Genomic DNA, 25,755 nt, shown 5'->3' with positions numbered 1-25,755 from the left:
TTGCAAACATTACTCAGAAGGTCTTTGCGACTCACTGGCGAGTCAATGTCCTAGTCGCGAAAAATACTTAGAATATTTTTTAAAATTTGGGTTTCTATGTTTCTCGCGACTCAGTGTGGCGACTTGTTCACGAGTGGAAGGTCCAATCGCGAGGGGTACACATAGATTTTTGCGGCTTACCTCGCAACTTTCTTGTAGGTAGACCTTCCAGCCACGAAAAACACTTCGAAAATTTTTCAAATTTTTGTTTCTAAGTGTTCTGGCGGCTGGCCCTGGCGACTTGCACGCGACTTGACTCAGTTGCGAAAATCGCGTGTTTTGCGCTTTAAAGGCAGTTTTCAAAACTTTTCAGTTTTCCCTCGAACTTTTGTGACTGTTCATTGTCTTCCCCATTTCAACTCTCTTTCAAACTCACCATGTCACTCTCGAAAAACCTCCATTTTTGCATCATTTTAACCTCAAATCTTCAAGGAAAATGTATGGGATTTCTCTTTCTCACTACATATTTCATGTTTTGAGCTTTATTTTCTTGAATCTGTGAGTTATGGTTCTAATTTGTGATATCTGTAGTTTCGGATATGGGTGGGGTTCATGTTTGTGAGTTTGGGTGTTTGGGTTTGGTTAATCCTGTTTCTAGGATACTAAATATGGTTGTTATCATGTTTTAGTTTCTCTATTAGAGTTTGTGCTCTGATCTTTGTTGGTTGGTAAATCTCATACCCATGTTAATATGTCACATTGTCATATGCTAATTGTTTGGGTTTAATGTGACTTACTCTGTTTGTGAGTATTGTTGGTTCAAATTGGTTGAGTTATATTTTATTACTTTATAGTTGCTATTGACTATTGATATCATATGTGTTGCTTCTGCTTTGAGGATATTGTCTGCTCTGTGTTGGTTTGAACATCTCATACTCATTAAGATATGTCTTATAGACATATTTTTTTATGTGGTATATACTGTTTCAATACAGCCAATTATTGCATGTTGAAGTCTGTGATTAGGAATGTGCCCTAGAGTGTTCTTGATTAAGTTGTTAAGCTATCCATTTCAATGTTTGAATCTCATCTGAATATGGACTTAATAGTGGTATAGTTCTATGTTCTTTTTAGTTATACTAACTTGTTACTAATGTTTGAATTTTCATCCATTGTGCTATGTTTTTGTGGCCTTTTTAGCTTTGTTTATAGATGACTCCTACCAAGAAAAAGACCACTACTAAGAAGGGTGATAAAAGATTGAAAACAGACAACTCCAAGTTCAGATCTACTCAACACTTTGAGAGATACAAAGTGTACTACTTGAATGCAACAATCATTCAAGAAAGATTTGTGGACTTAGTGAATTTGAAGGACACTTTCATTCCAAATTGTTTTGAGGGCTGAGGTTGGGATAAGTTGTTGAGTGACTTGCCTGGAGTGTGTGAGCCTTTGATCAGGGAGTTTTGCGCAAATGCTATGCTAAAAAAGGATGAAATTAATTGTTGGATAAGAGGAAAGGAATTCACTATAGATGCAGGTGATATAGATGAGGTGCTAGGTCTTGAAGGCTTAGATGACCATGACTTCACCAATTACAAGGACAGAAAGATATCCATAGAAACTGTCCAATCTCGTATTAGTGGTGTTAAAAAGGGGAGATGTCTCAACACTAATGCCTTCCCAGCTGACATGAGGTGTCTAACCACCATCATGATGTTCAACTTTTACCTAGTTAGGAAGCTGACTACAATCAACAATGCTAGAGCTATTTTTCTCATGGAGTTCAAGGAGAACACCTTTATAGACATCAGCTCTCACATCTTTGACACAATTGTGGATAAGACTAGAACAACTTCAAGAGCCAAGTTGATTTTTCCTAGCCTTCTTATGAGGCTTTTTAGATTGAAAGGTGTTGAAATCCCTCAAGATATCAGCCTCTTGCCTGCACTCTTAGCCATCAACAAACAAACCATCACGAGGATACAAGTTCGTCTCCCAGGTGATGAAAAAGAAGGTGAACCAATGGAAACTGAGACAGAGGCTGCAGGAGAACCTTCAAGCTCACGAGGTCGTGGCAAGAGGAGCAGAGTTTCATCTTTATAGTTGTACATTCAAATGCATTCCAGATCATCCTAGAGAGGATTGATGGACTCAGAGATGTCTAGAATGAAAATTTTGACATGCTGACAGCACTTCAAGATCAGATGAACATCCTTTCAGCAAAGTTTGATAGCTTCTCCACTCAACAGTGACCCTTTGGCCATTCTGATAAAAAAGGGGGAGATGTTTAGGGTAGCTCTTGAGGGGGAGTGCCAGTTTGAGGGGGAGCATGCATAAAACTTACATTTATTAGTTCTTACTTTATGTTTATGTTGTTGGTGCTGGTATTTTGCTTTGGAGAATGTTGTCTATATTTTGGGTTTGCTACACTTTGGTTAATAGTTTAGTTTAAACTCATGGTTGTTATTGATAAAACTTTTGAAACTTATGGTTCATTTGTTTAAGTTTATATAAGATGTCATTCAGCTGCTTGTGATACGTTTTGTACCTTATGCTTTTGTAAGCTTTTAAGGTGTTTGTACCCATGCTTTGTAGCTTTTGTACTTGTTGTTAAATGTCATGCATTTTCTTTAAGTACGTCACTCTTGTGCCCTATGTTGGATTTTATATCCTTAATGCAATTACCTTGTGTTGTTGCATTGGTTAAGTGTTGGACATACAAATGATACTTTGCAATTGAGCTTATTAGCTTGCATGTCTGAATATTCATTTTATGTGTGAATGAGCATTGTGATCACTATTTATAGTGATTGTTCATTTTTGGTCAAGTCATGGTTTTTTACTTATTTCCATTTTGTTTGATCGTATTGTGCTTGCTCCATATGCATTACAAGTTTTCTACATACAATGATCATATTGTGTTGTTGTGTTTTAGGAGATACTTGTTCTTATAGTTCAAGAGCTTCACAGATTCTAGAGTTAGGTGTGAATGAGTTTTGATCAACTGTTCCCAACTCACGCGTTAAGTCTAGAGTTTGTTGTAAGGTTTTGTCACGAAATAGCCAAAGGGTGAGATTGTAAGGTTGAATTTAATCAACCATCTTGTTAGCTTTATTCTGTGCCAATTTGCTTATTTTTCAGCACTTAGAAACCCTATATTTAGGTGGGAATCATTTAAGGGTAGTGTGTGAGAGAGTGTGAAGAAATGCTCAAGAATGTGCAATGAAGTAGGGACTCGCAACTAAATCTTGCGACTGGCTCGCGACTGGCAAACTGCCAGACGATGCACACGAGCGCAGCATGAAGAGAAGCTGAATCATCATGCCAGCTGTTGCACTACAGGACAAAAAGTCCAAACTGGCCATTCAGTTAGCTCGCGGCTTGAACTCGCAACTCAGTCAAGTCGCGAGGCCAAGTCGCCTGCCAGCTCTGTTTTGGAAAAACTGACTCTTCGCATTCCTTTCTTACCCTAGTATAAATACCCCTTATACCCACAAAATGTAGAGAGCTTCTAGAGATAATTTTTAGAGAGAAACCCTAGAGAAAAATAAAATTGACTCATCCACAATCTTTTCATAGAGACTTTTTAAATTCCTCTACTGTCACCCTCTCCATTGTTACATCCTTGAGAAGTTCTTACTCAAATCATTTTCTCACCATACCCACATCTGCGAGAAGGCTATTTGGTGCTTTGGGAAGCAGTTAGGAAGGGGCCAATGGTTATTGGTTGATGCTATGAGCTATAGCAGAATCCGGTAAGTTAAAGAAGACAAAGGTTTTGCACAACCTCGTTGGAGCAAGAAACTTGTAAAGCTTAGGTACACTGGGTAGATTAGGCTTGGAAGGTCTTCTACTGTTCATGTATCCCAACTTCATTCTTTAGTAAATTATTGACTGCTTGGAGGGCGGCGGAGAGGTTTTACGCCAAGGGCTTCGGTTTCCTTTTCGATAACACATCGTTACGTTGTCCTTGCGTTTGCATCTCTCTTACCTTAATCTTTGCTTTTTAATTTTTGTTGTGGATGTGATTTTAATTGGTTTAGATTATCTATCAATTCTGTTATTAGCTTGTATTCATTTGCCGCACATATATTGTTTGATATTAAGCTTGAATTGATAATTTTGTAATTGGAGGTCTAAACGTTCATAGTGTTTTACACGCTATTTGAACATTCAGATCACACTTAAACTTTCATTTTCTCCTACTTAGGCCTATAATAGACCAAAACTCACTCTTCACTGGGATGAATTATACAACAGCAACTTTCTCAAGAGCCCTGTGTAGTGTTGTTCCTGCGTTTGCATTTTTAATGGCTTGGATTTTAGGGTAATTCTTTATAGTCCTATTCACGTTTGTGCATGCATACATGATCAATGTACTAAATATGGGGATGCTTCAAAAATCTGTGAATGCTTTTGTAGACTTGAGAAAGTAAATATTAGGAGACTGTGTGGCCATGCAAAGGTATTGGGGACCATAGTGACGGTTGGAGGAGCAATGCTTATGACTCTGGTTAAAGGTCCTATGTTGAATTTGCAATGGACAAATGAAAATGGCCATCAAGAATCTACTAGTGCAGCAAATAAGCAAGATGTCATCAAGGGTGCTCTCATGATGCTAGCAGGTTTTTTCTGCTGGTCTGGTTTCGTTATTCTTCAAGTAAGACTCTAATCGGCATTGATTTAATTTGCAATTTTAGTTTAAAATGAGTAATCGCATGAACAAGTGGATCAGATTGGTGGTCATCGGAAAATTTAATTTAAAACGCAAACACATATGCGGCGGATTAATTGAATAAATTATGTATGTTCCAAATATATATTCCAAGTTTCCAACACAGAAATTCACAAATAGTTATGACATACCAAATTTAAAGAAATAATAATGAAAGTAGTAAACAACACACAAATTTGGTGATAGAGTAGAAAACCAATAAAAACATCTTCAAAGGAAAAACCACTCCGAAGGAATCCCAAAGAATCCACTAAAAGACATGGTCACAAGCAGTCACATTGTGCAAAACCTTTGTAACCTAGCTAGACTATCTATGCAAACTCAGCCAACGTCCTACTTGCCTTTCCACCATAGCTTTTCCGGAACCTCTAGAATTATTCTACAAGAATTTCCTCCGCAAATGAACATGGTTTGCAACTCATAACTCCATAAACCAACATGACAAACACAAAAATATAGGCGACCCTCTTTGACCCAAGTTTTGTCACATAAACTTTGTCAACATCTAACACTAGCACAACAGTAATTAACATCATTATTGTTGTCACAAAAATTATTATAATTTTTTTATATAGAACTTATTTGGAGGAACATATGACTTGTTTAATGAGCTATGAGAATTGTTTAAATAATTTCATAAATAATGTAATTTAATAATTGTGAGTGGTTTATAATTGGCCACATAAATTTGGAGGAAAACTATGTCCATTTTTTTATTACTCACCAAAATTATTATAATTATCAATGTATGATACATGAATCCCATGCTAAACATTACAATCAACTTCTTCTTGCACTATCTTCTCACAAAAAAAAAAAAAAAATCCTCTTGCGCAAGACATTCCAAAACCTTTGTTTTTTAGATTTTAAAATTTGATAGTTATAACAATGGGGGGAGTGGAAATTAAACTCTGGACATCTCTATAAAAAACACTAGAAATCCAAAACGTTTTAGTTAGACTTAGTTGGTAATGAGATATAATTGTTACTTTGTAGGAAGTTACGCTAAAATCATACCCCGCAGAGCTTTCCCTAACAATTTTAATATGTTTAATGGGCACATTGGAAAGTACCATACTAGCCCTAGCAATGGAATGGAACAACCTCACAACATGGTCAATACACTTAGATGCTAAGCTCTTAGCTACTGTATATGCTGTGAGTAATTCTAAATTTAGTTGCATTTTCTTTTGATGTCCTTTTCTCTTCTCAACGCTTCTTACAAAAAATATTGTGAAGCTAGCTATGTCTAAGACTTGCATTTACACTCAGTTGAAATTTTACACAGGGCATAGTATGTTCAGGGTTTGCCATTTACCTTCAAGGACTAATAATGAAGGAAAACGGGCCTGTTTTTGTGACTGCCTTTACTCCCCTAAGCACAGTTCTAGTTGCAATTATAGGCTCCTTCATTTTGTCTGAGACCATCTACTTAGGAAGGTGCACTTTGATTTTCCTATCTTACTAGGCCCTACTAATAAGTCTAATGGCACAATATTTTTCACAAGTTCTAACATGGTCTGTTGTAATTTATATATAATAAAAGTAGTGTCAATGGTAGACTTAGATGAAAATGATGTTTCTCCAATCACAATATAATAGGTTAATAGTTGGGCAAAAAATGTGTCCCTAACACTGCTCTTATGAATTGAGGGGGGGAAAGTGCTTGGAATGGAATGTCCAATCAAAATATTTTGTTTTATGGGACATTCATCTGATAATACAATACTTAATTAGTGTAGTTGATATGCTTCATTTGATTAAAGAAAACTGTACGAAAAAGATTTGGAAGAATAAAAATTGTATGACTAGGGGCTAACTTTTGCAAACAAGCTATATGTAGGGTTATTGGAGCAATTGTCATTGCTATGGGCCTATATATGGTTTTATGGGGCAAGAGCAAGGATCAACAAAGATCAAAGTCAGACAATGAAGAGGTAGCACCAACCGCCAATATGGCTACTATGAATGAGAGGATAACGACTTCAAAATCAATGTGACAAATATAAAATCTTCAAATCAAACTACATAAAAATAGTGGATAATGTATATATGCTTATTGTTGAAATTGGTGTTTTCTATATGAAAAAGGTTCTAGAAATCCTAGAAGTAGTGGTTGCACTCTCATTACTTATTAAATTATTTTATTTTATTAATTATTATGATAATTTAATTTAACTAAAACTCTGTTATTTAAGTTTTAAGAAATTTAAAATAAAACTAAATATGAAAAAAAATCCCATCAATGTGTAGTATTTTGTTTAAAATTTTGTTTTTGGTTTCACTTCCAGGACGTGTTAGACGTGGCTTCAATTTAAAGGAGGCACCAAGTGCATCTCCATTAAATGGTTCTTACGTTACGTATTCCTAAGGCAAAGAAAGTATGTCTCTATTTGTTGACAAAGAGTTGCATATAGGATGCTTAAGACTGTGTTAAGCACACTTATGACTTATGCCACCACCTTCCTCCTATCCGTTGATTCTGGAGATCACTGCACAGAATATTAAAGTATCATAAACATTGTTTTTAAAGATTGGATTCAACTGGTGGTGGGATTAATAATATCACAATTTACAAAGCATATATAATTAAGTAAATTCCAATTTCTAAATTTTAGAAAAAAATCGAATACATCAATGTGACAACATGCATGGAACTAAAATGTAGTTAGAAAGAGAAAGAAAAATAAAAAAGGAAAGAAAATCAAGTAAAAGCACAAAAGAGTAATTTTATATTAGACAAAGTTTGATTACAAAACTATAGTACAGTGTTAGGTTCTTAGACCCCTTTACACAATATGTTTAATCTAATATTAAGCCAAGTTGATTAACAAGTTTGTTATTCAAGTCTAGGTTAAACTATTGTGAGCAAAACAGATATAATGCTGAAAGTAAAGAATACAAAGACTTGATGACCCAAGAAATTCCAAACCGATAAAAAACTTGAGGATGATTGAACCTAGCTATCCTCAAGATAAAAACAGATCTACTATGAAAAAATTGAAGTTTGTACAATAGGACTTAAACCACTAACATCCTAATGTTATCTCATGTAGAAAACTTACTACCACGACCACGTGACAGCTTCAAGTTCACAGACTACTTCTTTCCTTGAATCTGCACCCGCACAAATTCTCCTACTTGTGACTTTGAGACACCTCTCAAAGGTTTTGGATATTCTTGAATGTTCTTTATGCAGCAACTGAAACAACCATCAAGTTCTTGATGTGAATTTTGATCTTGATAGCTCTATGTGTGTGTTTGAAGGTAAACACCTCTTAGATCTCACAAAAGACTCAACACACAACTCAAACAAAGACCTCTAAAACGTAGTTAGGGTTTTTCCTTTTATACTAGAAGTGAAACACTCAACCCTACACATCAAACAAGTTTAGGTTGCATTTGAAAATTCTGTAGAAAATTTCTGATCTACGATTCTCGATCGATCAAGTCTATTCTTTGATCGATCAAGCCTTGCAGATTTGAATAGTAATTTTCCTACAATTACTCGATTCCAAACTTACATTAAAACAAACTTTGAGCAAGCCTAAACCTAGACTCATTGTTTTGATCATGGTTTGCCAACATAACAAAATGAAGTTCTAATGCATTTAGTTCCTAATGTCTTAGAACCTAATAAACTCCCCCATTTGGCAATCCATGACAAAACACATTACAAAAAATAAAATGCTCAAAGTTAAAATAGCCCAATTACACATTGTTGGCCAAAATACAATTCAGCCTAATTACTACTTATCAGTTGCAAGTGTAGACGGCAGCTTCAAATGAATCAACCTATAAATTCTTGAAATAATAAACAAATCATAAACGCATTTGTAGAAAATACAAGTAAACCAAAATAAGTTTCTTATTTTTACAAAACATAAAATAAAAGACATATACCATGAATAATCTCATAATATAAATCATAATCAATATATCATAGTTTATGAAACAAGAACATAAATAAAACAAGGACTTAAAAAATACAAAAGCATGTCTCCCCCTAACATGTAGTAACATATCATCAAAGCAAATCTCCTCCTAAATACAATCTACAACCAAAAAATACCATATCTCCCCAAAAAAAATATCTATCTCCTCTATCTCCCTCTATCACCATGCACTCCCGCTTTTTGTGACGTATTACCAAAGGGCAATCATGGCTGATCCGAGGGTGGAGTCGGGGGAGATGCACCTCTAGCATCAGCTAAATCTACTTGTAAGGCCGCAACCTCATTGAGCAAATCTAGTAAAAGCTATCCATGGGCTACTTGAGCTATGAGACACATCTCTAGCATGGTGCGCATAGAAGAATATGTAGATGTAGACGGTGGAGGATCCACGGCAGCAGTAGGATCCACAAACTCCTCAGTAGTAGGATCACCAGTAGGAAAGCCTCTGGAAGCATCACCTATAGAAGACTCGACTCTAGGGCGTTTAGAGATAGCTTTTAACTGAGCTGATCTTTGCCTAAGAAAGGTGGCACCTATAGGAGAGATTATATGTACAGGCTCAGAAGCGGGAAATTCCTCTAAACCTAAATCTAAAAGAATCCTATGAATGAAAATAGAGAAAAACAAATCATGAGACTTAGCACTACTCCTATGAACCTCTACAAGAGAATGAATGAAAAGAGTAGGAAAACTAATAGGAGCATTAGTGACGAGATCGTACAAAAAACGCACATCTCTTAATGGGAATGGTATGTATATGAGAGATAGGCCAGATGTTATGACAAGAAATCCTAAAGAACAAATAATTAAGCTAGTAAGCTCATGTGTGGTAATCCTAAGATCAGTACTCCAACTAATGGTAGTACCGGTAAGAAGAGACATAATGTCATCAATGGGAGGAAATTCTATGTAAGGATACACAGGCTATTGTACCAAAGGTACATTGAGAGTTGTAGCCACTACCTCACGGGTAATGACAAACTCTCAAATCAATGTAGCTGAAAGAGGATACTCTACATCTAGAAACCTCAACTCTCAAAGTTCCTACAAATCTCAGGATTCACCTCATCTAGGATAACTTTTCTCTCAACCCAAATAGACTTTAAAATGTTCAACTTCTCATAGGCTTCCTAATTAGACTTAGACTAAAATCTAGACCTTTCAAAGTCAAAAGAGGAGGAGGAGGTAGTGTTTTTCTTTACTCTAGTTTTCATAACCATGACTCTAAGAATAGGAAGGAAAATAAAAACAAAACACAAAACACAGAAAACTAAGGGTAGACTGCATTAGAAAGGGTTAGAGCACAATGAATATCAACAAATGACAAACTATATGATGCATGTAATGAATGCACATATGGTGCATGCTCTAATGCATAAAAACTTGTTCAAAATTACCAAATTTCACCAACAATTGACTTGAACAAAATAGTTTTGACCCAAAACCCCAAATTTTGAAAAACCCACGTTTCAAAACCAAATCAAATTGATCAATTAAACATTATAATAATTACAAAGCATCATATAATGGCTTAATCCATCAATTTCACAAGTCAATTTCAACAATTTAAGCTTAATTGAACAAAAACCACAATTTTGAAAAATTTCAAGCCCAAGATTTTCCAATTCTTCTTAAATCACAAAATTGATCAAATTAATGCATGGGAATCATATATATATTATCTAAGAACAAAACCCAGAAATCCAAAATCACAAAAACCTCTTTGTTCGACATTTTCAAAAATTTCATGAAAAGTGCATAAAAAATGTAAATAAATTGGAAAAGGGAAGGGTATTTAGGTCTTACCTACACTTGAGGACAAAAACCCTTGAAGATTTAAGGAGGAAAACGACAACAAAGTCTTGGATTGGATCGGTCGAGAAAGAAAAGGACGAAAAGAAGAAAAAACTTTTTGAAATTTTGAAGAACATGTGATGTTAAAAGCTTTTTATTTTTCTTTCTCTTTGAAACTCGATTGGTCAAGTACCGGTCAGGTATTAATCAAACCAGACAATGTATCCTTTAAAACCACTTAAAATTTCGATCAGTCAAAAAATGGCTTTGATTAATCAAAATCTGAATAAAACAAATTCGATTGATTGAGTACCAATCGAGGATCAATTGAACCAACCCGAGGCCAAGTTTTAAAAAATCAAGGGATTTTCAATAAGTCGAAAAACACATTTGATCGATTGAAATTTTGGAAATTTGAATTTTTTTGAAAAACAACAGAAGATTATGTAGAAACCATTCAATCCAAGTAATTTCATGAATGAAATGCATGAGAATGAGTTTAAAAGTTTTTCAAAAACATTAGTTTTCAACCTAGAACTTCAAAACAAGATTTTCAAACTTTTTACCCCAAAATTTTCAATTCTTGAACATATTTTGTATCAAAATCATAGAATATATAATCTTAGATAGCCAAACCAAATTCACACAAAATTTAATGTACGAAGTTTGACAAAGAATAACTTGTGAAGTGTGTGCGACTAGTAACATTATGAGATATATGTGAGGTGATATATAGATAGTAATTAATCATAATTTCTATATTATTCATCACATAAATTTGAAAGAGGCTATCACTTAAAGAGTTACGTCATATAACTCCCACATCTCCTAGAAAACAAGCTTATAATCATGCTTTTTTTTTTTTTTTTGCCTTATTATATACATAAATTTTTTTCCTTTTTTCTTTTATTTTATTTTAAGGCTACACCTTATTTTCTTTTTCTGCATGTGTTACACTTTTCTCGAGTACAAAATCTTATGATATGCATTAAGGTATTCATAATTGGCTGGCAAACAGTGGTGAGATGGTTATTTATGTCTTTCTCTTAAGATTTTTTATTCCTTATAATCAAAAGCATGTGACTTCAAAATCAAGAGCATATGATAAAAAACTATAAACATTCACACAAACATGCACTACATAACTAAAACTAGCAAAGTGCAGAAAAATAAGCTTATCTAAGCTAAACAAGGTACACGGGCATGTTTTGCAAAAATAATATGGCTAACTTTAACTACACATCCATGATGTGTAATACAAAACACATCCTTCCACTTTCCTCTTTCCTTCCTTTTTTTTTTAATTTTTTTATTTAAGAATAAGAAAGCGTACCTTGGTGTGGTGAAATTCAAAAATAAAATATTAGAATTACTTGGGAACACGTTTAATATTCACTCCAATTCCACTTAATGTCTAAGAAATGTGGCCTCTCAATCAGTTTTCAGGGGGAGAATAAGAGAGTGGCTTACACTCACATACACACCATTTCATTCTTTATGAAAACTCTTCTTAAAATTCTCTTATAAAATTTTGTATGTTTCTATCCTTATATTTTATTGATTACCTAATTGGGCTAACATTTTGGTCCATTCCAATTGAGTTTTAGCATGTGACTTGGAGTGGGACCAAAAGGGAACAAATAAGACTCTAAATCCAATGGGCCTTGGGTTTTTTTATCAACTTTTGACAAGTCCAAAATAACCATTAATTATATTCAATACCACTATAAGAATATAATTACACTCTATGTCTTATTAATAAATTATATCACAAGACTTTATTATACATGCAACCCCTTCATTAAAATATTTGTAGTAATACAAAGTCATGAATATTGACTGCCACTTTGAAGATTACTACATCTTAATCCTTGAGTACCCAGTTTAATCCTTTAAGTTATTCATCATATATTTATGAAATCTAATTTCATAAATATATACTTTAGTAACTCCTTACTAAAGTGGTTGGGTCCAACACTCTGAATAACTAAATCCATTAAACTTATCTTAAGGGAATATTTTATATCTCCGTTAAGATATTATAAATTTCATCTTGAGAATATATGTTCCATCAATACTAAATGCGACTGCCCAACATACTGAGGTTTTAATCGTGACTTTAGATCTCACTCTTGATATATCAAAGCAACCTACACTTCATGATTAGGTTCATTATTCTTTCAGGATTTAGAGTTGATGTAAATAGAAGTCGTGAGATTTATTATTCATTTGACAGTTGTTAGAGAAATAATAAACCTCACAGAAATCCAGTTCAATATGTCTTAACTCTTAAAATATATCAACATATCAACTAGAAGTCTCCACTTCTATGATCAAGACAAATCATCTTAGTTGATATGTTATAGTTTTCACAAATAAAATGTCTAATTTCATCACCGACTATAAACTAAAATTCTAAATTCACAAAGAACTTGTGATTTATATCTTCTATGACTAAATCACATAAATCACATACTATGCATCTCATGGACTAAGATAATGTCTCATTAGTTCATTTATAGATAGTCTCATATAATTAAAAATTTTAATTATTTATGACATGCCAATAAATTGGATTTTAGGACATAAACCCCAACAAAGTAGGGACAATGAATAACATTTATCACTTGATGAAGTGTCTCAAACTTACTTCTATTAAGAGGTTTAGTGAAGATGTCAGCATTCTGACGTTTAGTTGGGATATATTCTAGAACCACAATTTTTTTTCTTTCTACAAAATTCCTAATGAAGTGATATCTAATCTTTATATGCTTAGTCTTAGAATGTTGGATAGGATTCTTAGAGATATCGATAGCAATAGAATTATCACAATAGACAACTATTGTGTCTTGTGATATCCCATAATAACCTAAAAGCTTTTTCATTCAAAGGAGTTGTGAGCAACAACTTCCAACAGTAATATATTTTGCTTCTACAGTTGACAGAGAAACAGAATTTTGCTTTTTACTCATCCAAGTAACTAAATTGATACCTACATAAAAACACCCACCAGTGGTGCTTTTCCTATCGTTCTGCATTGCCAGCCCAATCTGCATCTAAATACCTAGCAAGAGACATATTTAACTCTTTACTATAACACAATCCATAATCACAAGTTCCACTAACATATTTTATTATCCTTTTAACAGCATTTAAATGTGAAATTGTAGGTTTAGCTTGAAACCTAGAGCATCCACCAACACTAAAAGCAATATCTGGATGGCTAACAGTCAAATACAAAAGACAACCAATCATACTTCTGTATAATGTAACATCAACAGACTCACCTGAAGAATCATTGGTTAGTTTTGCATTTGCAACCATTGGTGTTCTAGCATGTGCAGCCTTCTCGAGTCTGAATCTCTTAACAAGATTTCTAGCATACTTTGCTTGATTAATGTAAATTCTAGAGTCTGTTTACTTCACTTGCAATCCCAAGAAATAAGTAAGTTCACCAACTATACTCATTTCAAACATCTTCTTCATTTTATCTGCAAAAGATTTAGCAAGAGAGTCATTAGTAGCACCAAAAACAATATTATCAACATAAATTTGAGTTACTACAAAATTATTCTTATCCTTTCGTATGAAGAGAGTAGTGTCTGCATATCCTCTTTTGAATCCATGCTCAGTGAGATAAGCAGTTAATCTGTCATACCATGCCCTAAGAGCTTGTTTCAATCTATAGAGTGATCTCTTCAACTTGTATACATCATCCGGTCTGTGTGGATCAACAAAACCTTTTTGTTATTCTACATAAACCTCTTCTTGTAACATCCCATTCAAGAATGCACTCTTAACATCCATTTGATACAATTTGAAATTTAGGTGACTTGCAATTGTTAAGAGTATTCTAATGGATTCCAATCTTGCTACAGGTGCAAAAGTCTCATCAAAGTCAATCCCTTCCACTTGTGTGTATCCTTGAGCAACAAATCTTGATTTATTTCTTATAACGGTTCCATGTTCATCCAACTTTCTTTTGAAAATTCACTTAGTTCCTATCACATTCACTCCATCCGGTCTAGGAACTAGCTCCCACACATCATTCCGAACGAATTGATGAAGTTCTTTATGCATAAAATTGATCCAATCAATATCTTGAAGTGCTTCATCTACTTTCTTTAGTTCGAATTGGGAAAGATAACATGAGTGAGTAATTACATTCAAGGCTTTAGACCTCAATCTCATGTTATCATTCAGACTACCCAATATATTTATGGCTGGATGATTTAACTTGACTCCAGCAGATGGATCTTTGACCAAAGAATTTGAGGTACTCTTTTGTTTAGATGAAAAGCTTGGTTCACTTTGTTCTAACTGAGTTTCACAAATAGGAATGAATGGTTCTGAAATAGTGTCATTCAGCAGTTGTAGATCTTTATCACTATGTTTCCCAACATACTCTTCAGGAAGAGTATCTTTAACTTCCATAATCTTCTCTTGAACAAGAGGAGTGTCTTTTAAATGAGATTTTGGACATAATTCATCATTGATCACCACATTTGCAGACTCTATGACTGTTTTAGTTCTAAGGTTGTACACCATATACGCTCTATTAGTGGTAGAGTAGCCTAGAAGGTATCCTTTGTCACTTTTTGCATCAAACTTTTCTAGGTTCTCCCTATCACGTAGAATGTAACAGTCACTTTCAAATATCCTGAAGTATTTAACAATAGGCCTCTTTCCTCTCTAGAGTTCATATGGAGTCTTCTTGGAATCGGGTTTGAAATACACTCGGTTGAGTGTATGGCATTTAGTGTTAACTACTTCTCCCCAGAAAATTTGGGCATCTTCTTGTTATTTAGCATGACAATAGCCATTTCTTGGATAACCCTATTCTTCCTTTCCACTACTCTATTCTGTTGTGGTGTCATCGGTGCGGAGAACTCTTATTGTGTGCCTTGTTCATTGCAGAAGGTAGCAAGCTTAGAGTTTTCAAATTTTCTCCCATGATCACTTCTAATTCTGGCTATCATAATGCCTTTTTCAACTTGCAATTTCTTGTACAAGTGTATCATCTTATTAGGAGTCTCAGCCTTATCTCTCAAAAACACCACCCAAGTATATCTAGTGAAATCATCCACAACTACTAGAATTTACTTCTTTCCATCCAAACTCTAAACTCTGGCAAGACCCATGAGATCAATGTGCAACAATTCCAAAGGTCTTGAGGTTTGAACTTCACTTACAGACGAATACTTGGACTTCACTTGTTTACCCATTTGACCTGGTCCACATATTCTCTTCTCTATCTTTTCAAACTTGGGCAAACCTATAACTGCTTCACACTTGGAGATTTTATCTAATTGCTTGTGACTTGCATGACTCAACCGTTGATGTCATAGGTCTACTTGATTAATCTTTACGCTATAACACTTGTTGTTTATACTTAATGTTAGACCATAACAGTTATTAGCAGTCCTAATAACAATGCAAATGTAGTCATCTCCTCCATCGAGTACCTCACATTCACACTTGGTGAAGAGAACATTCAATCCATTGTTGCAAATCTAACTGATGCTGAGTAAATTAGCCTTCAACCCATCAACATACCAAACATCTTCAAATACAAGCAGCCCTGGAATGTCTACTGTTCCAATGCCTCTGATTACAGACTTGCTTCCATCTCCAAAAGTGACTGTCCCAATCTTTCCTTCAAAGAGTGTCTTGAATAATGCTTTATTTCCTGTCATATGCCTGGAACAACTACTATCCAAATACCAAAGACAAGAATCACATGCCTTTAAGGCGGTTAAAGCAATCTAACACACATAATTATCACAACATGTAATTATACCAAGACACTTAAGGAAATAATTTACACATTCAACGAGCCATATAATCCAAAAATAGACAAATTCAATTATCAACCAAAATGACTTTAAAAAATCCATAACAACAGGGGTCAAGGATCAACTTTTAGATCAAAAGATCTAACACAAGAGCTAACCTGCTCTGATACTACTTGTTAGGTTTTTAAACCCCTTAATATAATATGTTTAACCTAATATTAACCAAGTTGATTAACAAGTTTGTTATTCAAGTCTAGGTTAAACTATTATGAGCAAAATAGATATAATGTGGAAAGTAAAGAACACAAAGATCTGATGACTCAAAAAAACCAAACAAAAAAAAAAACCTGGGGAGGATTTAACCTAACTATCCTTAAGATAAAAATAGATTCACTATGAAAGAATTTAAGTTTGTAAAATAAGAATTAAACCACTAATATCCTAATGCTACCTCGTGTAAAAAACTTACTACCACGACCACATGACAGCTCCGAGTCCACAAACTACTTCTTTACTTAAATCTGCACCAACACAAGTTCTCCTACTTATGACTTTGAGACACCTCTCAAAGGTTTTGGATATTCTTGAATGTTCTTTTTGCAACAACTAAAACAACCATCAAGTTCTTGATGTGAATCTTGATCTTAATAACTCTATGTGTGTGTTTAAAGGTAAACACCTCTTAGATCTCACAAAAGACTCAACACACAACTCAAACAAAGACCTCTAAAACGTAGCTAGGGTTTTTCCCTTTTATACTAGGAGTGAAATACTTAACCCTACATGTCATATGGACCTAGGCTGTGTTTGAAAATTCTGCAGAAAATTTTTGATCTACAATTCTCGATCAATTGAGCCTTATAGAATTGAACAGTAATTTTCCTACAATTAGTCGATTCCAAGCTTACATTAAAACAAACTTTGAGCAAGCCTAAACCCAGACTCATTGTTTTGATCATGGTTTGCCAACATATACAAAATAAAGTTCTAATACATTTAGTTCCTAATGTCTTAGAACCTACCATACACACAAATCGAAATATAAATGGAAGATTTCCATCCATAGTAAGAGTAGAACAAGATTTGGTTTGGATCTTAAATGCATTTGCATGCAATCTTTATGAAGACATAGCAAGACATAGCGTCTAAATAATTTTCAGAAGTCCAAAATCCATTACATAAAAACTTATACAATATGTCAATATCTAACAACTGTGATCAGATGGCTTTTGAAATGATGTTATTATTATTATTGCAAAAGTTACTTACATATGTTTGTTTGTTAGTTTTAGTTAGTGTAAAGTTGTGATTTCCAACTAGTTTTTGTTGGCTTTAATTCCATGCCAAATTTGATTGTAATTTCTTCAACCATTTTCCTATATGTATATAGGTTTATTTGTAAGGAATGAGTGTAAGAGATCAGTGAAGAATCAAGCTTTAAAGATGAATTAGTGCAGTTCAAGACTAGCTTGCTAGAAGCTCGCAAGAAGCAACCCGTGAAAAGGCCACGTGTGAAATACATAACTGGAAGCTAAAGAGTCACACCAAACTGTCAAGTTCGCGAGTGTTTCACAAGAAGGGCCATCCCGCGAGGTACTCACGAAACATTTTGTTTAGCAAAAAGATAAAGTGTTTTACCAAATTCTTTACCCATATTATAAATATCCTCATTACCCACGAATTGTAAGGAGTTCTTTTCAAAAAGAAAACCCTGGCAAATACACTTAAGAGTTAGAGATTGTTATACCTACAATCATCTACACATTTCCTTTTGGTTTTTCTCAACTCCTACATCTCCATCTCTACATCCTTGAGAGGTTCATAACCCAGACACTTACTACACCAGATCTAAGTGTTAAGTGAGATTTTGGTGCTGTTCGGAAGCATTGGAAGGAGCTATTTAGTGGTGGATGCAATCGTGTGGGATCTGAAAAGCTAGAGAAGACATGACTCCAAGAAGTCTGTTGGTAGCAGGAGCTTGAAGAGCTCAAGTACATAGGGTAGACTAGGCTTAGAGGGCTTTTGTTATTCGTGTACTCCAACTTTATTCTCTAGTGGATCGATTTTAATTTGCAGGGTCGCGGAGAGGTTTTTCATCAAGTTCTTTGGTTTCCTCTTTGATAACACATCTTGGTGTTATCTTGTATTTGCATCTCTCTTCCCTACTCTTTAAGCTTTCATTTTATTGTGTATTGTATGGATATGGCTTAGAGTAGTGTTAACGGTTCATTGCGCATATTTACTTTTGTTCCACACTTTATTAAGTTTGAGTAAAAGCAATCTAGTTGTAATTTTTAATTTGGGGTCTAAACAAGCTCATGTGTTTTCATACAAATCTGAGCTTTCAGTTAGGATGATTACAAATCCTCAATAGTTAATGCCACTGCTACCCCGCACGCAAGGCATCTCAAATGCTTAATAGGACATACGTCCAATTAATGCTGTTATTTCTCAACCCAAAAAAAAATGGCTAATCAGCACTGCTAAACAAAGGTTTATTCAAGTGTGTAATCCAACGCTAACAATTAAACTTCAAATTTCTTTGGCTTTTTCTTTTTCTTTTTGGGGCATACGATACCACTAGAAGGTGCAAAATTAGTCAATTGTTGAATTATTAGGTTTCTAATTTCAACTTGCTATGTGAATTAGACTATATGTAATCACTTGATGCATTACCAAAGTGTTCTAGCAAGGATGCCACTTCCAAGTTCCAACTACACGTGATGTAAAGCCAGTACATAGCTAGTCTTAATCGCTAAAACTTTAGCTGATGGGATTATACATAATTATAATTAAATACCCCCCACTAATTTAGCCGACGGGATCATTCTGACTAAAACTTTAGCTAACGTTGAAAAGTACCCCCACTAACTTAGTGAAAAAATAAAAGTAAACCCCACTAATTAAAACCTCCAGTCATAATATAGCAGCCAAGTTTGTAATTTTTTGATTAAAACTATGCCACATCATTAAAAAAAAAAAAAAAAAAAAAAGAGAGAAATGGTATGTTCATAATATTTTTACAACATTTTTACAACAAATTCTAAGTGGCAGGTTGTTACTAGTTGTTATTGTTGGGGCAAAAAAGTAATCTTAGTATTAGTTTTAAATTTGAATCAATAACAACTAACCACCTGTGATTTATTGTAAAATTGTTGTAGATGTAGCATCTCTCTTAAAAAAATGTCAAGTTATTATTTCGTTAGTCATGTAAGTAACACCATTAACAGCAATTAATAAAATGATCAATACAATTCAGTTAATTTGAGGGACTGATTATGCTTGCTTCAAACTTGAGAGAACAATTAAGCACACAGATTAAACAGTTGTTATTGTTGGGGCAAAAAAGTAATCTTAGTGTTAGTTTTAAATTTGAACCAATAACAACTAACCACCTATAATTTATTGTAAAAATATTGTAAAATTGTTGTAAATGTAGCATCTCTCTTAAAAAAAGTCAAGTTATTATTTCGTAGTCATGTAAGTAACACCGTTAACAGCAATTAATAAAATAATCAATACAATTCAGTTAACTTGAGGGACTAATTACGCTTGCTTCAAACTTGAGAGAACAATTAAGCACACAGATTAAATTTGAGAGACTAACATTGTACTTTTTGCCAATATTTAATATAGGTAAATTATAAAATGGTGTGTTAAAATTAATAAGATAGCTTTTTGATGTTTCAAAATGATTTTTTTTTTAGCACAGATGCTGATGTTCTTAGTGTTCTTATTAGTTATTATTATAAAATAAAATAAAAAAGACAAAAAGACAAAATCTTCTCTCAACCTGAGTTGTTCCAATTGCACATTCAAAGTCAAAGAAGACAATGACGAGATAGTGCAACCAAAAAAAAAATATATATATATATATATATATATATCACGCCCAGCAAGGTGGGCTCCAGCGAATTTGAGGAAAGTTTGTGAAAATCTCTTTCATCATTAGTTTTTCATTTGCTTTTTCGTTCTCTTTGAGGGTGAGGAGCTTGTTGTGTAAAACTTGTTCTCTAATTAACAACCGTACTCACAAACACGAAAGCAATGATCTTCTTATCGGCAGGGTCTATTTCAGATTAGCGACTTCGATGTTCGACGCAGGCTTACGGTCGGCAAAAGGAATTTTGGAGTTTAATGCAACCGCTAAAATGAGGCATTTTCTTTATTCAAATTTATTTAAATAATGTTTTTTTTTAAATCATTATTCTTAAAATTATATATTTTTTAGTGTTTTTGATGAATTTCTTATTCATTTGTGAGTTGTTTTTCTAATATTTTTATAAATTTTTTTTGAAAATTATCTTATTATTCGTTTGTGAAATTTTCACTTTATTTTTTTTCTATATTATATGTGTTCATTGCTATTAACAAATTATTTAAATAATTATTTTCAGACTTGATTAATTTTTTACAAAACTAATATCTTTTTTTTTCTTCTGGTTAACAACTAGCATATGTATAAAAACAACAAAGATAAAAATTTTAATCAAAAGAAATAAGTGAACGGTGGTCCACTTACATTTTGATTTTTTTTTTTTTTTTTTGGCTAAAACCCAAACTAAATATCTGTTTTCATTTCCCTCAAAAAAAAATTATGTTTTCAAAGCAATAAATAAAATAAAAGTTCATTAAAAAAAAAAAAAAAAAAAAGCAAAGAAAGGAGTTAAAACCAACCAATGCCCACATTGTGGACACGTTTTCTTGGTGCGCTGAGTCCCCCACTCCCCTCTCCTTATTAGTCAGCTGGTGTATGCATGAGTGGAGTCTTAAGACTCTTAAACCTTGGAAGTTTATAAAGAATTAATTGAAATGAATAGAGTAGACGAAAAACGTAAATAAACATATATAAAAGAATTAAATATTTTCCTCCCTCTAGTTTAAATGTTTGAAAGGAAATGAATTAAAAGTGAAGTAATCATTTTTGGATTTAAATGAAAAAAAAAATTATTATTATTATTACTAGCTTATGTCCCACACAATGCATGTACACTATAAATTCATTTTGAAAATTAATTCTTGTAAGGACCAGATTTGAGTCTCTAGTCCAAAAAATGGATAGACCTAAGCCCCAAAAGCCCAAAACAATGAATTTGAAGAGAGTGAATTGAAAACTATGCTTTAATGAATCAGACAACCACTAAGGTGGATTTAGATTACAAGAGAATAAAGATAGACAAGTTTATATTGAAGAAAATCATCTTCGGCACAGTCCGAGGAATTTAATTCTCATATATTTCTCTCAAATTTGGTTACAAATGCAATTCTTGATTGCTACAGTCTTTTTTCCTTAATTTATCGATCCCTCACTCTCATTGCTTCCTTCCTTTTTTATACTGTCTTCCTCTCTCATCTCTACCCTCTACGTGCAGACTAGATAATTGATGTTGATACTTGTCCCATCAGCACTTTCTTAAAGTCTTTATATAGTAGCTGTAAGGCTGAAAACCACTATTCAAGTATCACTTCTACATTAATACGGCTAGAGAGTTAGCTGCAGAGTATTTAATGCAGTAGTAACAGCTTTCTCCTTAAATATTTTAAAGCTCCCCCCTGTCCTATATTTTTGTAATGTTTATCCTTATCAACAGAATTTCCTGGAACAATCCCCTGAACGGCAGACCACTCCTGCAAACCTTGACTTTGGTTAGTTGAGGAGACATTCATCTTCGGACCACCCTCATGAGCTCTTATAATCAAAACTAAATTCTTCATTTATTAACACGAACTTCCCTGGCGATGTTTACTCCTCCTCAAACGCCTTCATGTCCTCAGATTGGGCCCTAGACCCAATATATACATAGATAATGAGTTCCTGGGCCCAATACCCTTACAATTCTAATAATACTCATTAGTTACATGTTATAATACTTAAAGAAATTAATTCTAATTAGATTGCACACCATTGTAAAGAAAGAAAATCTAAATTATTATGATTATTATATGTAAGAATATGAAATTCTTTTCTTAAGTGAATTTAAAAATATTTATATATAGAGTTAGATTCAAGTTACATTTGGTGTAACTTTAAATAATGTTACATCACCTAATAACTTGCTACTAAATCTATATTTTGAAAATCTCACTGTGGGTTTACATATTCTATTCATTCTTAAAATGCATGTCAATCAGATATTATTTACCATTCGATCCATAAACTCATCTTTTGTGAATTATGTTAAACTACAAAAAATTTAGTTTAAAAGATTAATTGATGACATGGCTAATGATCTTTGGTCACCTTAAAATTTTACAAGCATGAAAAATATACAAAAATAATGTAATGATAGATTTATCAAAATTTGGATCTAATGAAGAAATATTGAGTGATGTAACATATTATTTATTATTTATATATATATATATAGAGAGAGAGAGAGAGAGAGAGAGAGAGAGAACTATATAAATTCTTTTAATGTGTGTATATGTAAATATATTATATTATTATTCCAACTAAAAATAGTTTCTTATACCAAATTTTATAAAAATATTATATAAATTACATTTACTAATCCATTGGCAAATTCAATAAACTAATGTAAGCTTTCTAGCTACATTTGATGTGGGATACAACACATATTGAAACAACCCAATTCAATAGTATCACAATAATTGTAATGCCAGATTGATAGGATTTTAATTGTGTATTGTATGGGTGTGTGATGAGTTCGACATTGGGCATATAGTAGATTGATTTGACCTTTATTAACAACTAGAAAGAGCCTCAATTGTGATTAGACTAATTCCATTAAAATACGAGTTGTTATATTTAACCATGAGAAAATGAGAAAAAAAAAAAAAAGCTTTAAAATGCTGTGTATATAAGTGAACTCCATACTTCATTTTGCTAGAACCTCACATTAGAACGAATTGAGAATAAGCATTAGAGCTAATTGAGAAATAAGAGAAAATTTTAGCTTAACTTGTCCATGGAGTCCAAGACTCAACTGTATAACAAGGTGAAACCATTTTTGGCAGTAATTTTATTGCAATTTGGCTATGCAGGGCTGTCCATATTCTGTAAATTTGCTCTAAACAAGGGGATGAGTCAACATGTGTTCGTAGTCTACCGGAGTGCCATTGCCACTGTTGTCATTGCTCCTTTCGCTATTGTCTTGGATAGGTCTCCATCTCCTCGATATTGTTTTCTCTTTTTCTTTTCTTTTTGCTTCAAATCTCCTCGTTATTGTTGTTTGCATTGTTTAAACTCTTTTCTTCAGTGTTACATGTTGAGCGAGATGATAAAGCTAATCACTTTAAATTAATACTCCTAACAGGAACAGGCGGCCAAAGTTGACCTTCTCTGTCTTTGCTAAGATTGTGTTGCTCTCCTTATTGGAGTAAGAATCTGGACCTTCAAGCAATAATTAAGCTTTTGCTCTTAAGCTTCAAACAAAACATGTTACTGTTTTTTTTTTTTTTTTTTTTTTTTTTTTTTTTTTTTTTTTTGGCTGAGTTGGATCACACTTAAGCTTTCATTTTCCCTACTCAGGCCTGTAATCAACCAGAACATGTTCTTCACTGGGATGAAGTATACTACAGCAACATTCGCAAGAGCCATGTGCAACGTTGTTCCTGCGTTTACATTTTCAATGGCTTGGATTTTAGGGTAATTCTCCTTAGTCCATTCACGTTTGCGCATTGCATGCATACATGATATACTAAATATGGGGTGCTTAAAAATTTGAGAATGCTTTTGTAGTCTTGAGAAAGTAAATATAAGGAGATGGCGTGGCCAGGCAAAGGTATTGGGGACCATAGTAACGATTGGAGGAGCTATGCTTATGACTCAGGTTAAAGGACCTATGTTGAATTTGCCATGGACAGATGGAAATGGCCATCAAGAATCTAATGCAGCAAATAAGCAAGATGTCATCAAGGGTGCTCTCATGTTGCTAGCAGGTTATTTCTGCTGGTCTGGTTTCTTTATTCTTCAAGTAAGAGTCTAATCGGCATTAATTTAATTTGCAATTTCAGCTTAAAATGAGCACTCGCACGAACAATTGGATGTGGTTGGTGGTCAATGGAAAGTTTAATTTAAAACATAGACACTTATGCAGCAGATCAATTGACTAAATAGATATTCTAACACAGCAATTCAACCATAGGTGTAACATACCAAATTTAAATAAATAATAATGAAAGAAAGTAAACAACTCACAAATTTGATAACGAAGTAATAAACCGACAAAGAATCTATTCAAAAGAAAAATTACTCTAGATGATCCAACCCCCAAAAATCCACTAAAAGAAAAAGTTACCATCAATCATATTGTACAAAACCTTAGTAAGCTAGATTTTTTATGCAAATTCAGCAAACATCCTGCTTGCCTTTCCACCATAATTGTTCTAAAACCTCTAGAATTATTCTACACAAATTCCTCCATGAATGAACCTCGTTTGCAACTCAGAATTCCAGAAACCAACAACGTCTCAAATACAAAAATTTGCTACACTCTTTGACGCAAGTTTTGTCACATAAACCTTGTCAACATCTAAAGCATGCATAACAAAAATAAATATTATTATTATTGTCGTTGCCAAAGTTCCTTTTTTTTTTTTTTTTTTTTTTTTTTAAATTTAGAACTTACCTCTCTCCAAACCAGTTTGGAGAAACATTTCTCCAACCTACTATGTGAATATTCAAAAAGACAATCCACATGTATTTTTAGTAACATGATCTATTTAATGAATTATGCGACTTGCTTAAATATAAAATGAGTCATTTGATTTAATACATGTGGATGGTTTTATATATTACCACAAAAATTGAAGGAAAACTATGTCCTTTTTTTTATAATCACCAAAGTTATTATAATTATTAGAGTATGATACATGAATCCCATTTCAAACATCACATTAACTTCTTCTTGAATAAGACATTTCAAGACCTTTTTAATAAATAAAAATTGATAATTTGATAATTAAAAAATGGGGAAAGGGAATTTGAACCTTAATTAGAAATTCAAGAAATTACAAAATGTTTTAGTTAGACTTAATTAGTGATGATATATAATTGTTGCTTTGTAGGCAATTACGTTGAAATCATACCCTGCAGAGCTTTCATTAGCAGTTTTGATATGTTTGATAGGCACACTGGAAAGTGCCATACTAGCCCTTACATTAGAACGGGGCAACCTTGCAGCCTGGTCAATACACTTAGATACTAAGCTTTTAGCTGCTATATACACTGTGAGAAATTCTAAATTTAGTTACATTTTCTTTTGATGTCCTTTTCTCTTCACAATGCTTCTTATAAAAAATGTTGTAAGATTTAAGACTTGCATTTATACTCACAAGTGAAATTTTATGCAGGGTGTAGTATGTTCAGGGTTTGCCCTTTACGTTCAAGGACTGATAATAAAGGAAAAGGGGCCTGTTTTTCTGACTGCTTTTAATCCCCTAAGCACAGTTATAGTTGCAATTATTGGGTCCTTCATTCTATTTGAGACCTTGTACTTAGGAAGGTGCGCATTGATTTTCTATTCTAGTA

General features: G+C 33.4%; 2 protein-coding genes across 2 annotated transcripts in view; both read left to right on the top strand.

Annotated features, from left to right (window-relative positions):
* Window positions 1-1,458: 1,458 nt before the first annotated feature.
* Window positions 1,459-6,717, top strand: LOC112014004 (WAT1-related protein At2g39510-like). Its single transcript, XM_065769374.1, has 7 exons — window positions 1,459-2,070; window positions 2,953-2,975; window positions 4,193-4,309; window positions 4,405-4,642; window positions 5,714-5,875; window positions 6,006-6,157; window positions 6,561-6,717. Exons 1-7 carry the CDS (start codon window positions 1,459-1,461, stop codon window positions 6,715-6,717), a joined length of 1,461 nt encoding a protein of 486 aa, XP_065625446.1.
* A 16,436-nt stretch (window positions 6,718-23,153) lies between these two features.
* LOC112016460 (WAT1-related protein At2g39510) overlaps window positions 23,154-25,755 on the top strand; it is a 20,410-nt gene continuing 17,808 nt past the window's right edge. Inside the window, exons 1-6 of the mRNA XM_065769375.1 lie at window positions 23,154-23,385; window positions 23,540-23,602; window positions 23,755-23,871; window positions 23,965-24,199; window positions 25,293-25,454; window positions 25,578-25,729. Of these exons, the coding sequence (XP_065625447.1) occupies window positions 23,192-23,385; window positions 23,540-23,602; window positions 23,755-23,871; window positions 23,965-24,199; window positions 25,293-25,454; window positions 25,578-25,729 (923 nt within the window). The 5' untranslated portion in view covers window positions 23,154-23,191. The remainder of the gene's footprint in view (window positions 23,386-23,539; window positions 23,603-23,754; window positions 23,872-23,964; window positions 24,200-25,292; window positions 25,455-25,577; window positions 25,730-25,755) is intronic.

Source organism: Quercus suber, unplaced genomic scaffold, assembly GCF_002906115.3.
Source record: "Quercus suber isolate HL8 unplaced genomic scaffold, Cork oak 2.0 scaffold_1133, whole genome shotgun sequence".
Lineage (NCBI taxonomy): Eukaryota > Viridiplantae > Streptophyta > Magnoliopsida > Fagales > Fagaceae > Quercus > Quercus suber.
This window is presented reverse-complemented; position numbering and strand designations above follow the sequence as displayed.

Excerpts from the sequence above, each read along its gene's own strand:
- LOC112014004 (XM_065769374.1), top strand. The coding sequence starts at position 1,459 with ATGCTAAAAAAGGATGAAATTAATTGTTGGATAAGAGGAAAGGAATTC. Across the intron at positions 5,876-6,005 it reads TCTTAGCTACTGTATATGCT|GGCATAGTATGTTCAGGGTT; the intron begins GTGAGTAATTCT and ends AATTTTACACAG. Across the intron at positions 6,158-6,560 it reads GAGACCATCTACTTAGGAAG|GGTTATTGGAGCAATTGTCA; the intron begins GTGCACTTTGAT and ends AGCTATATGTAG.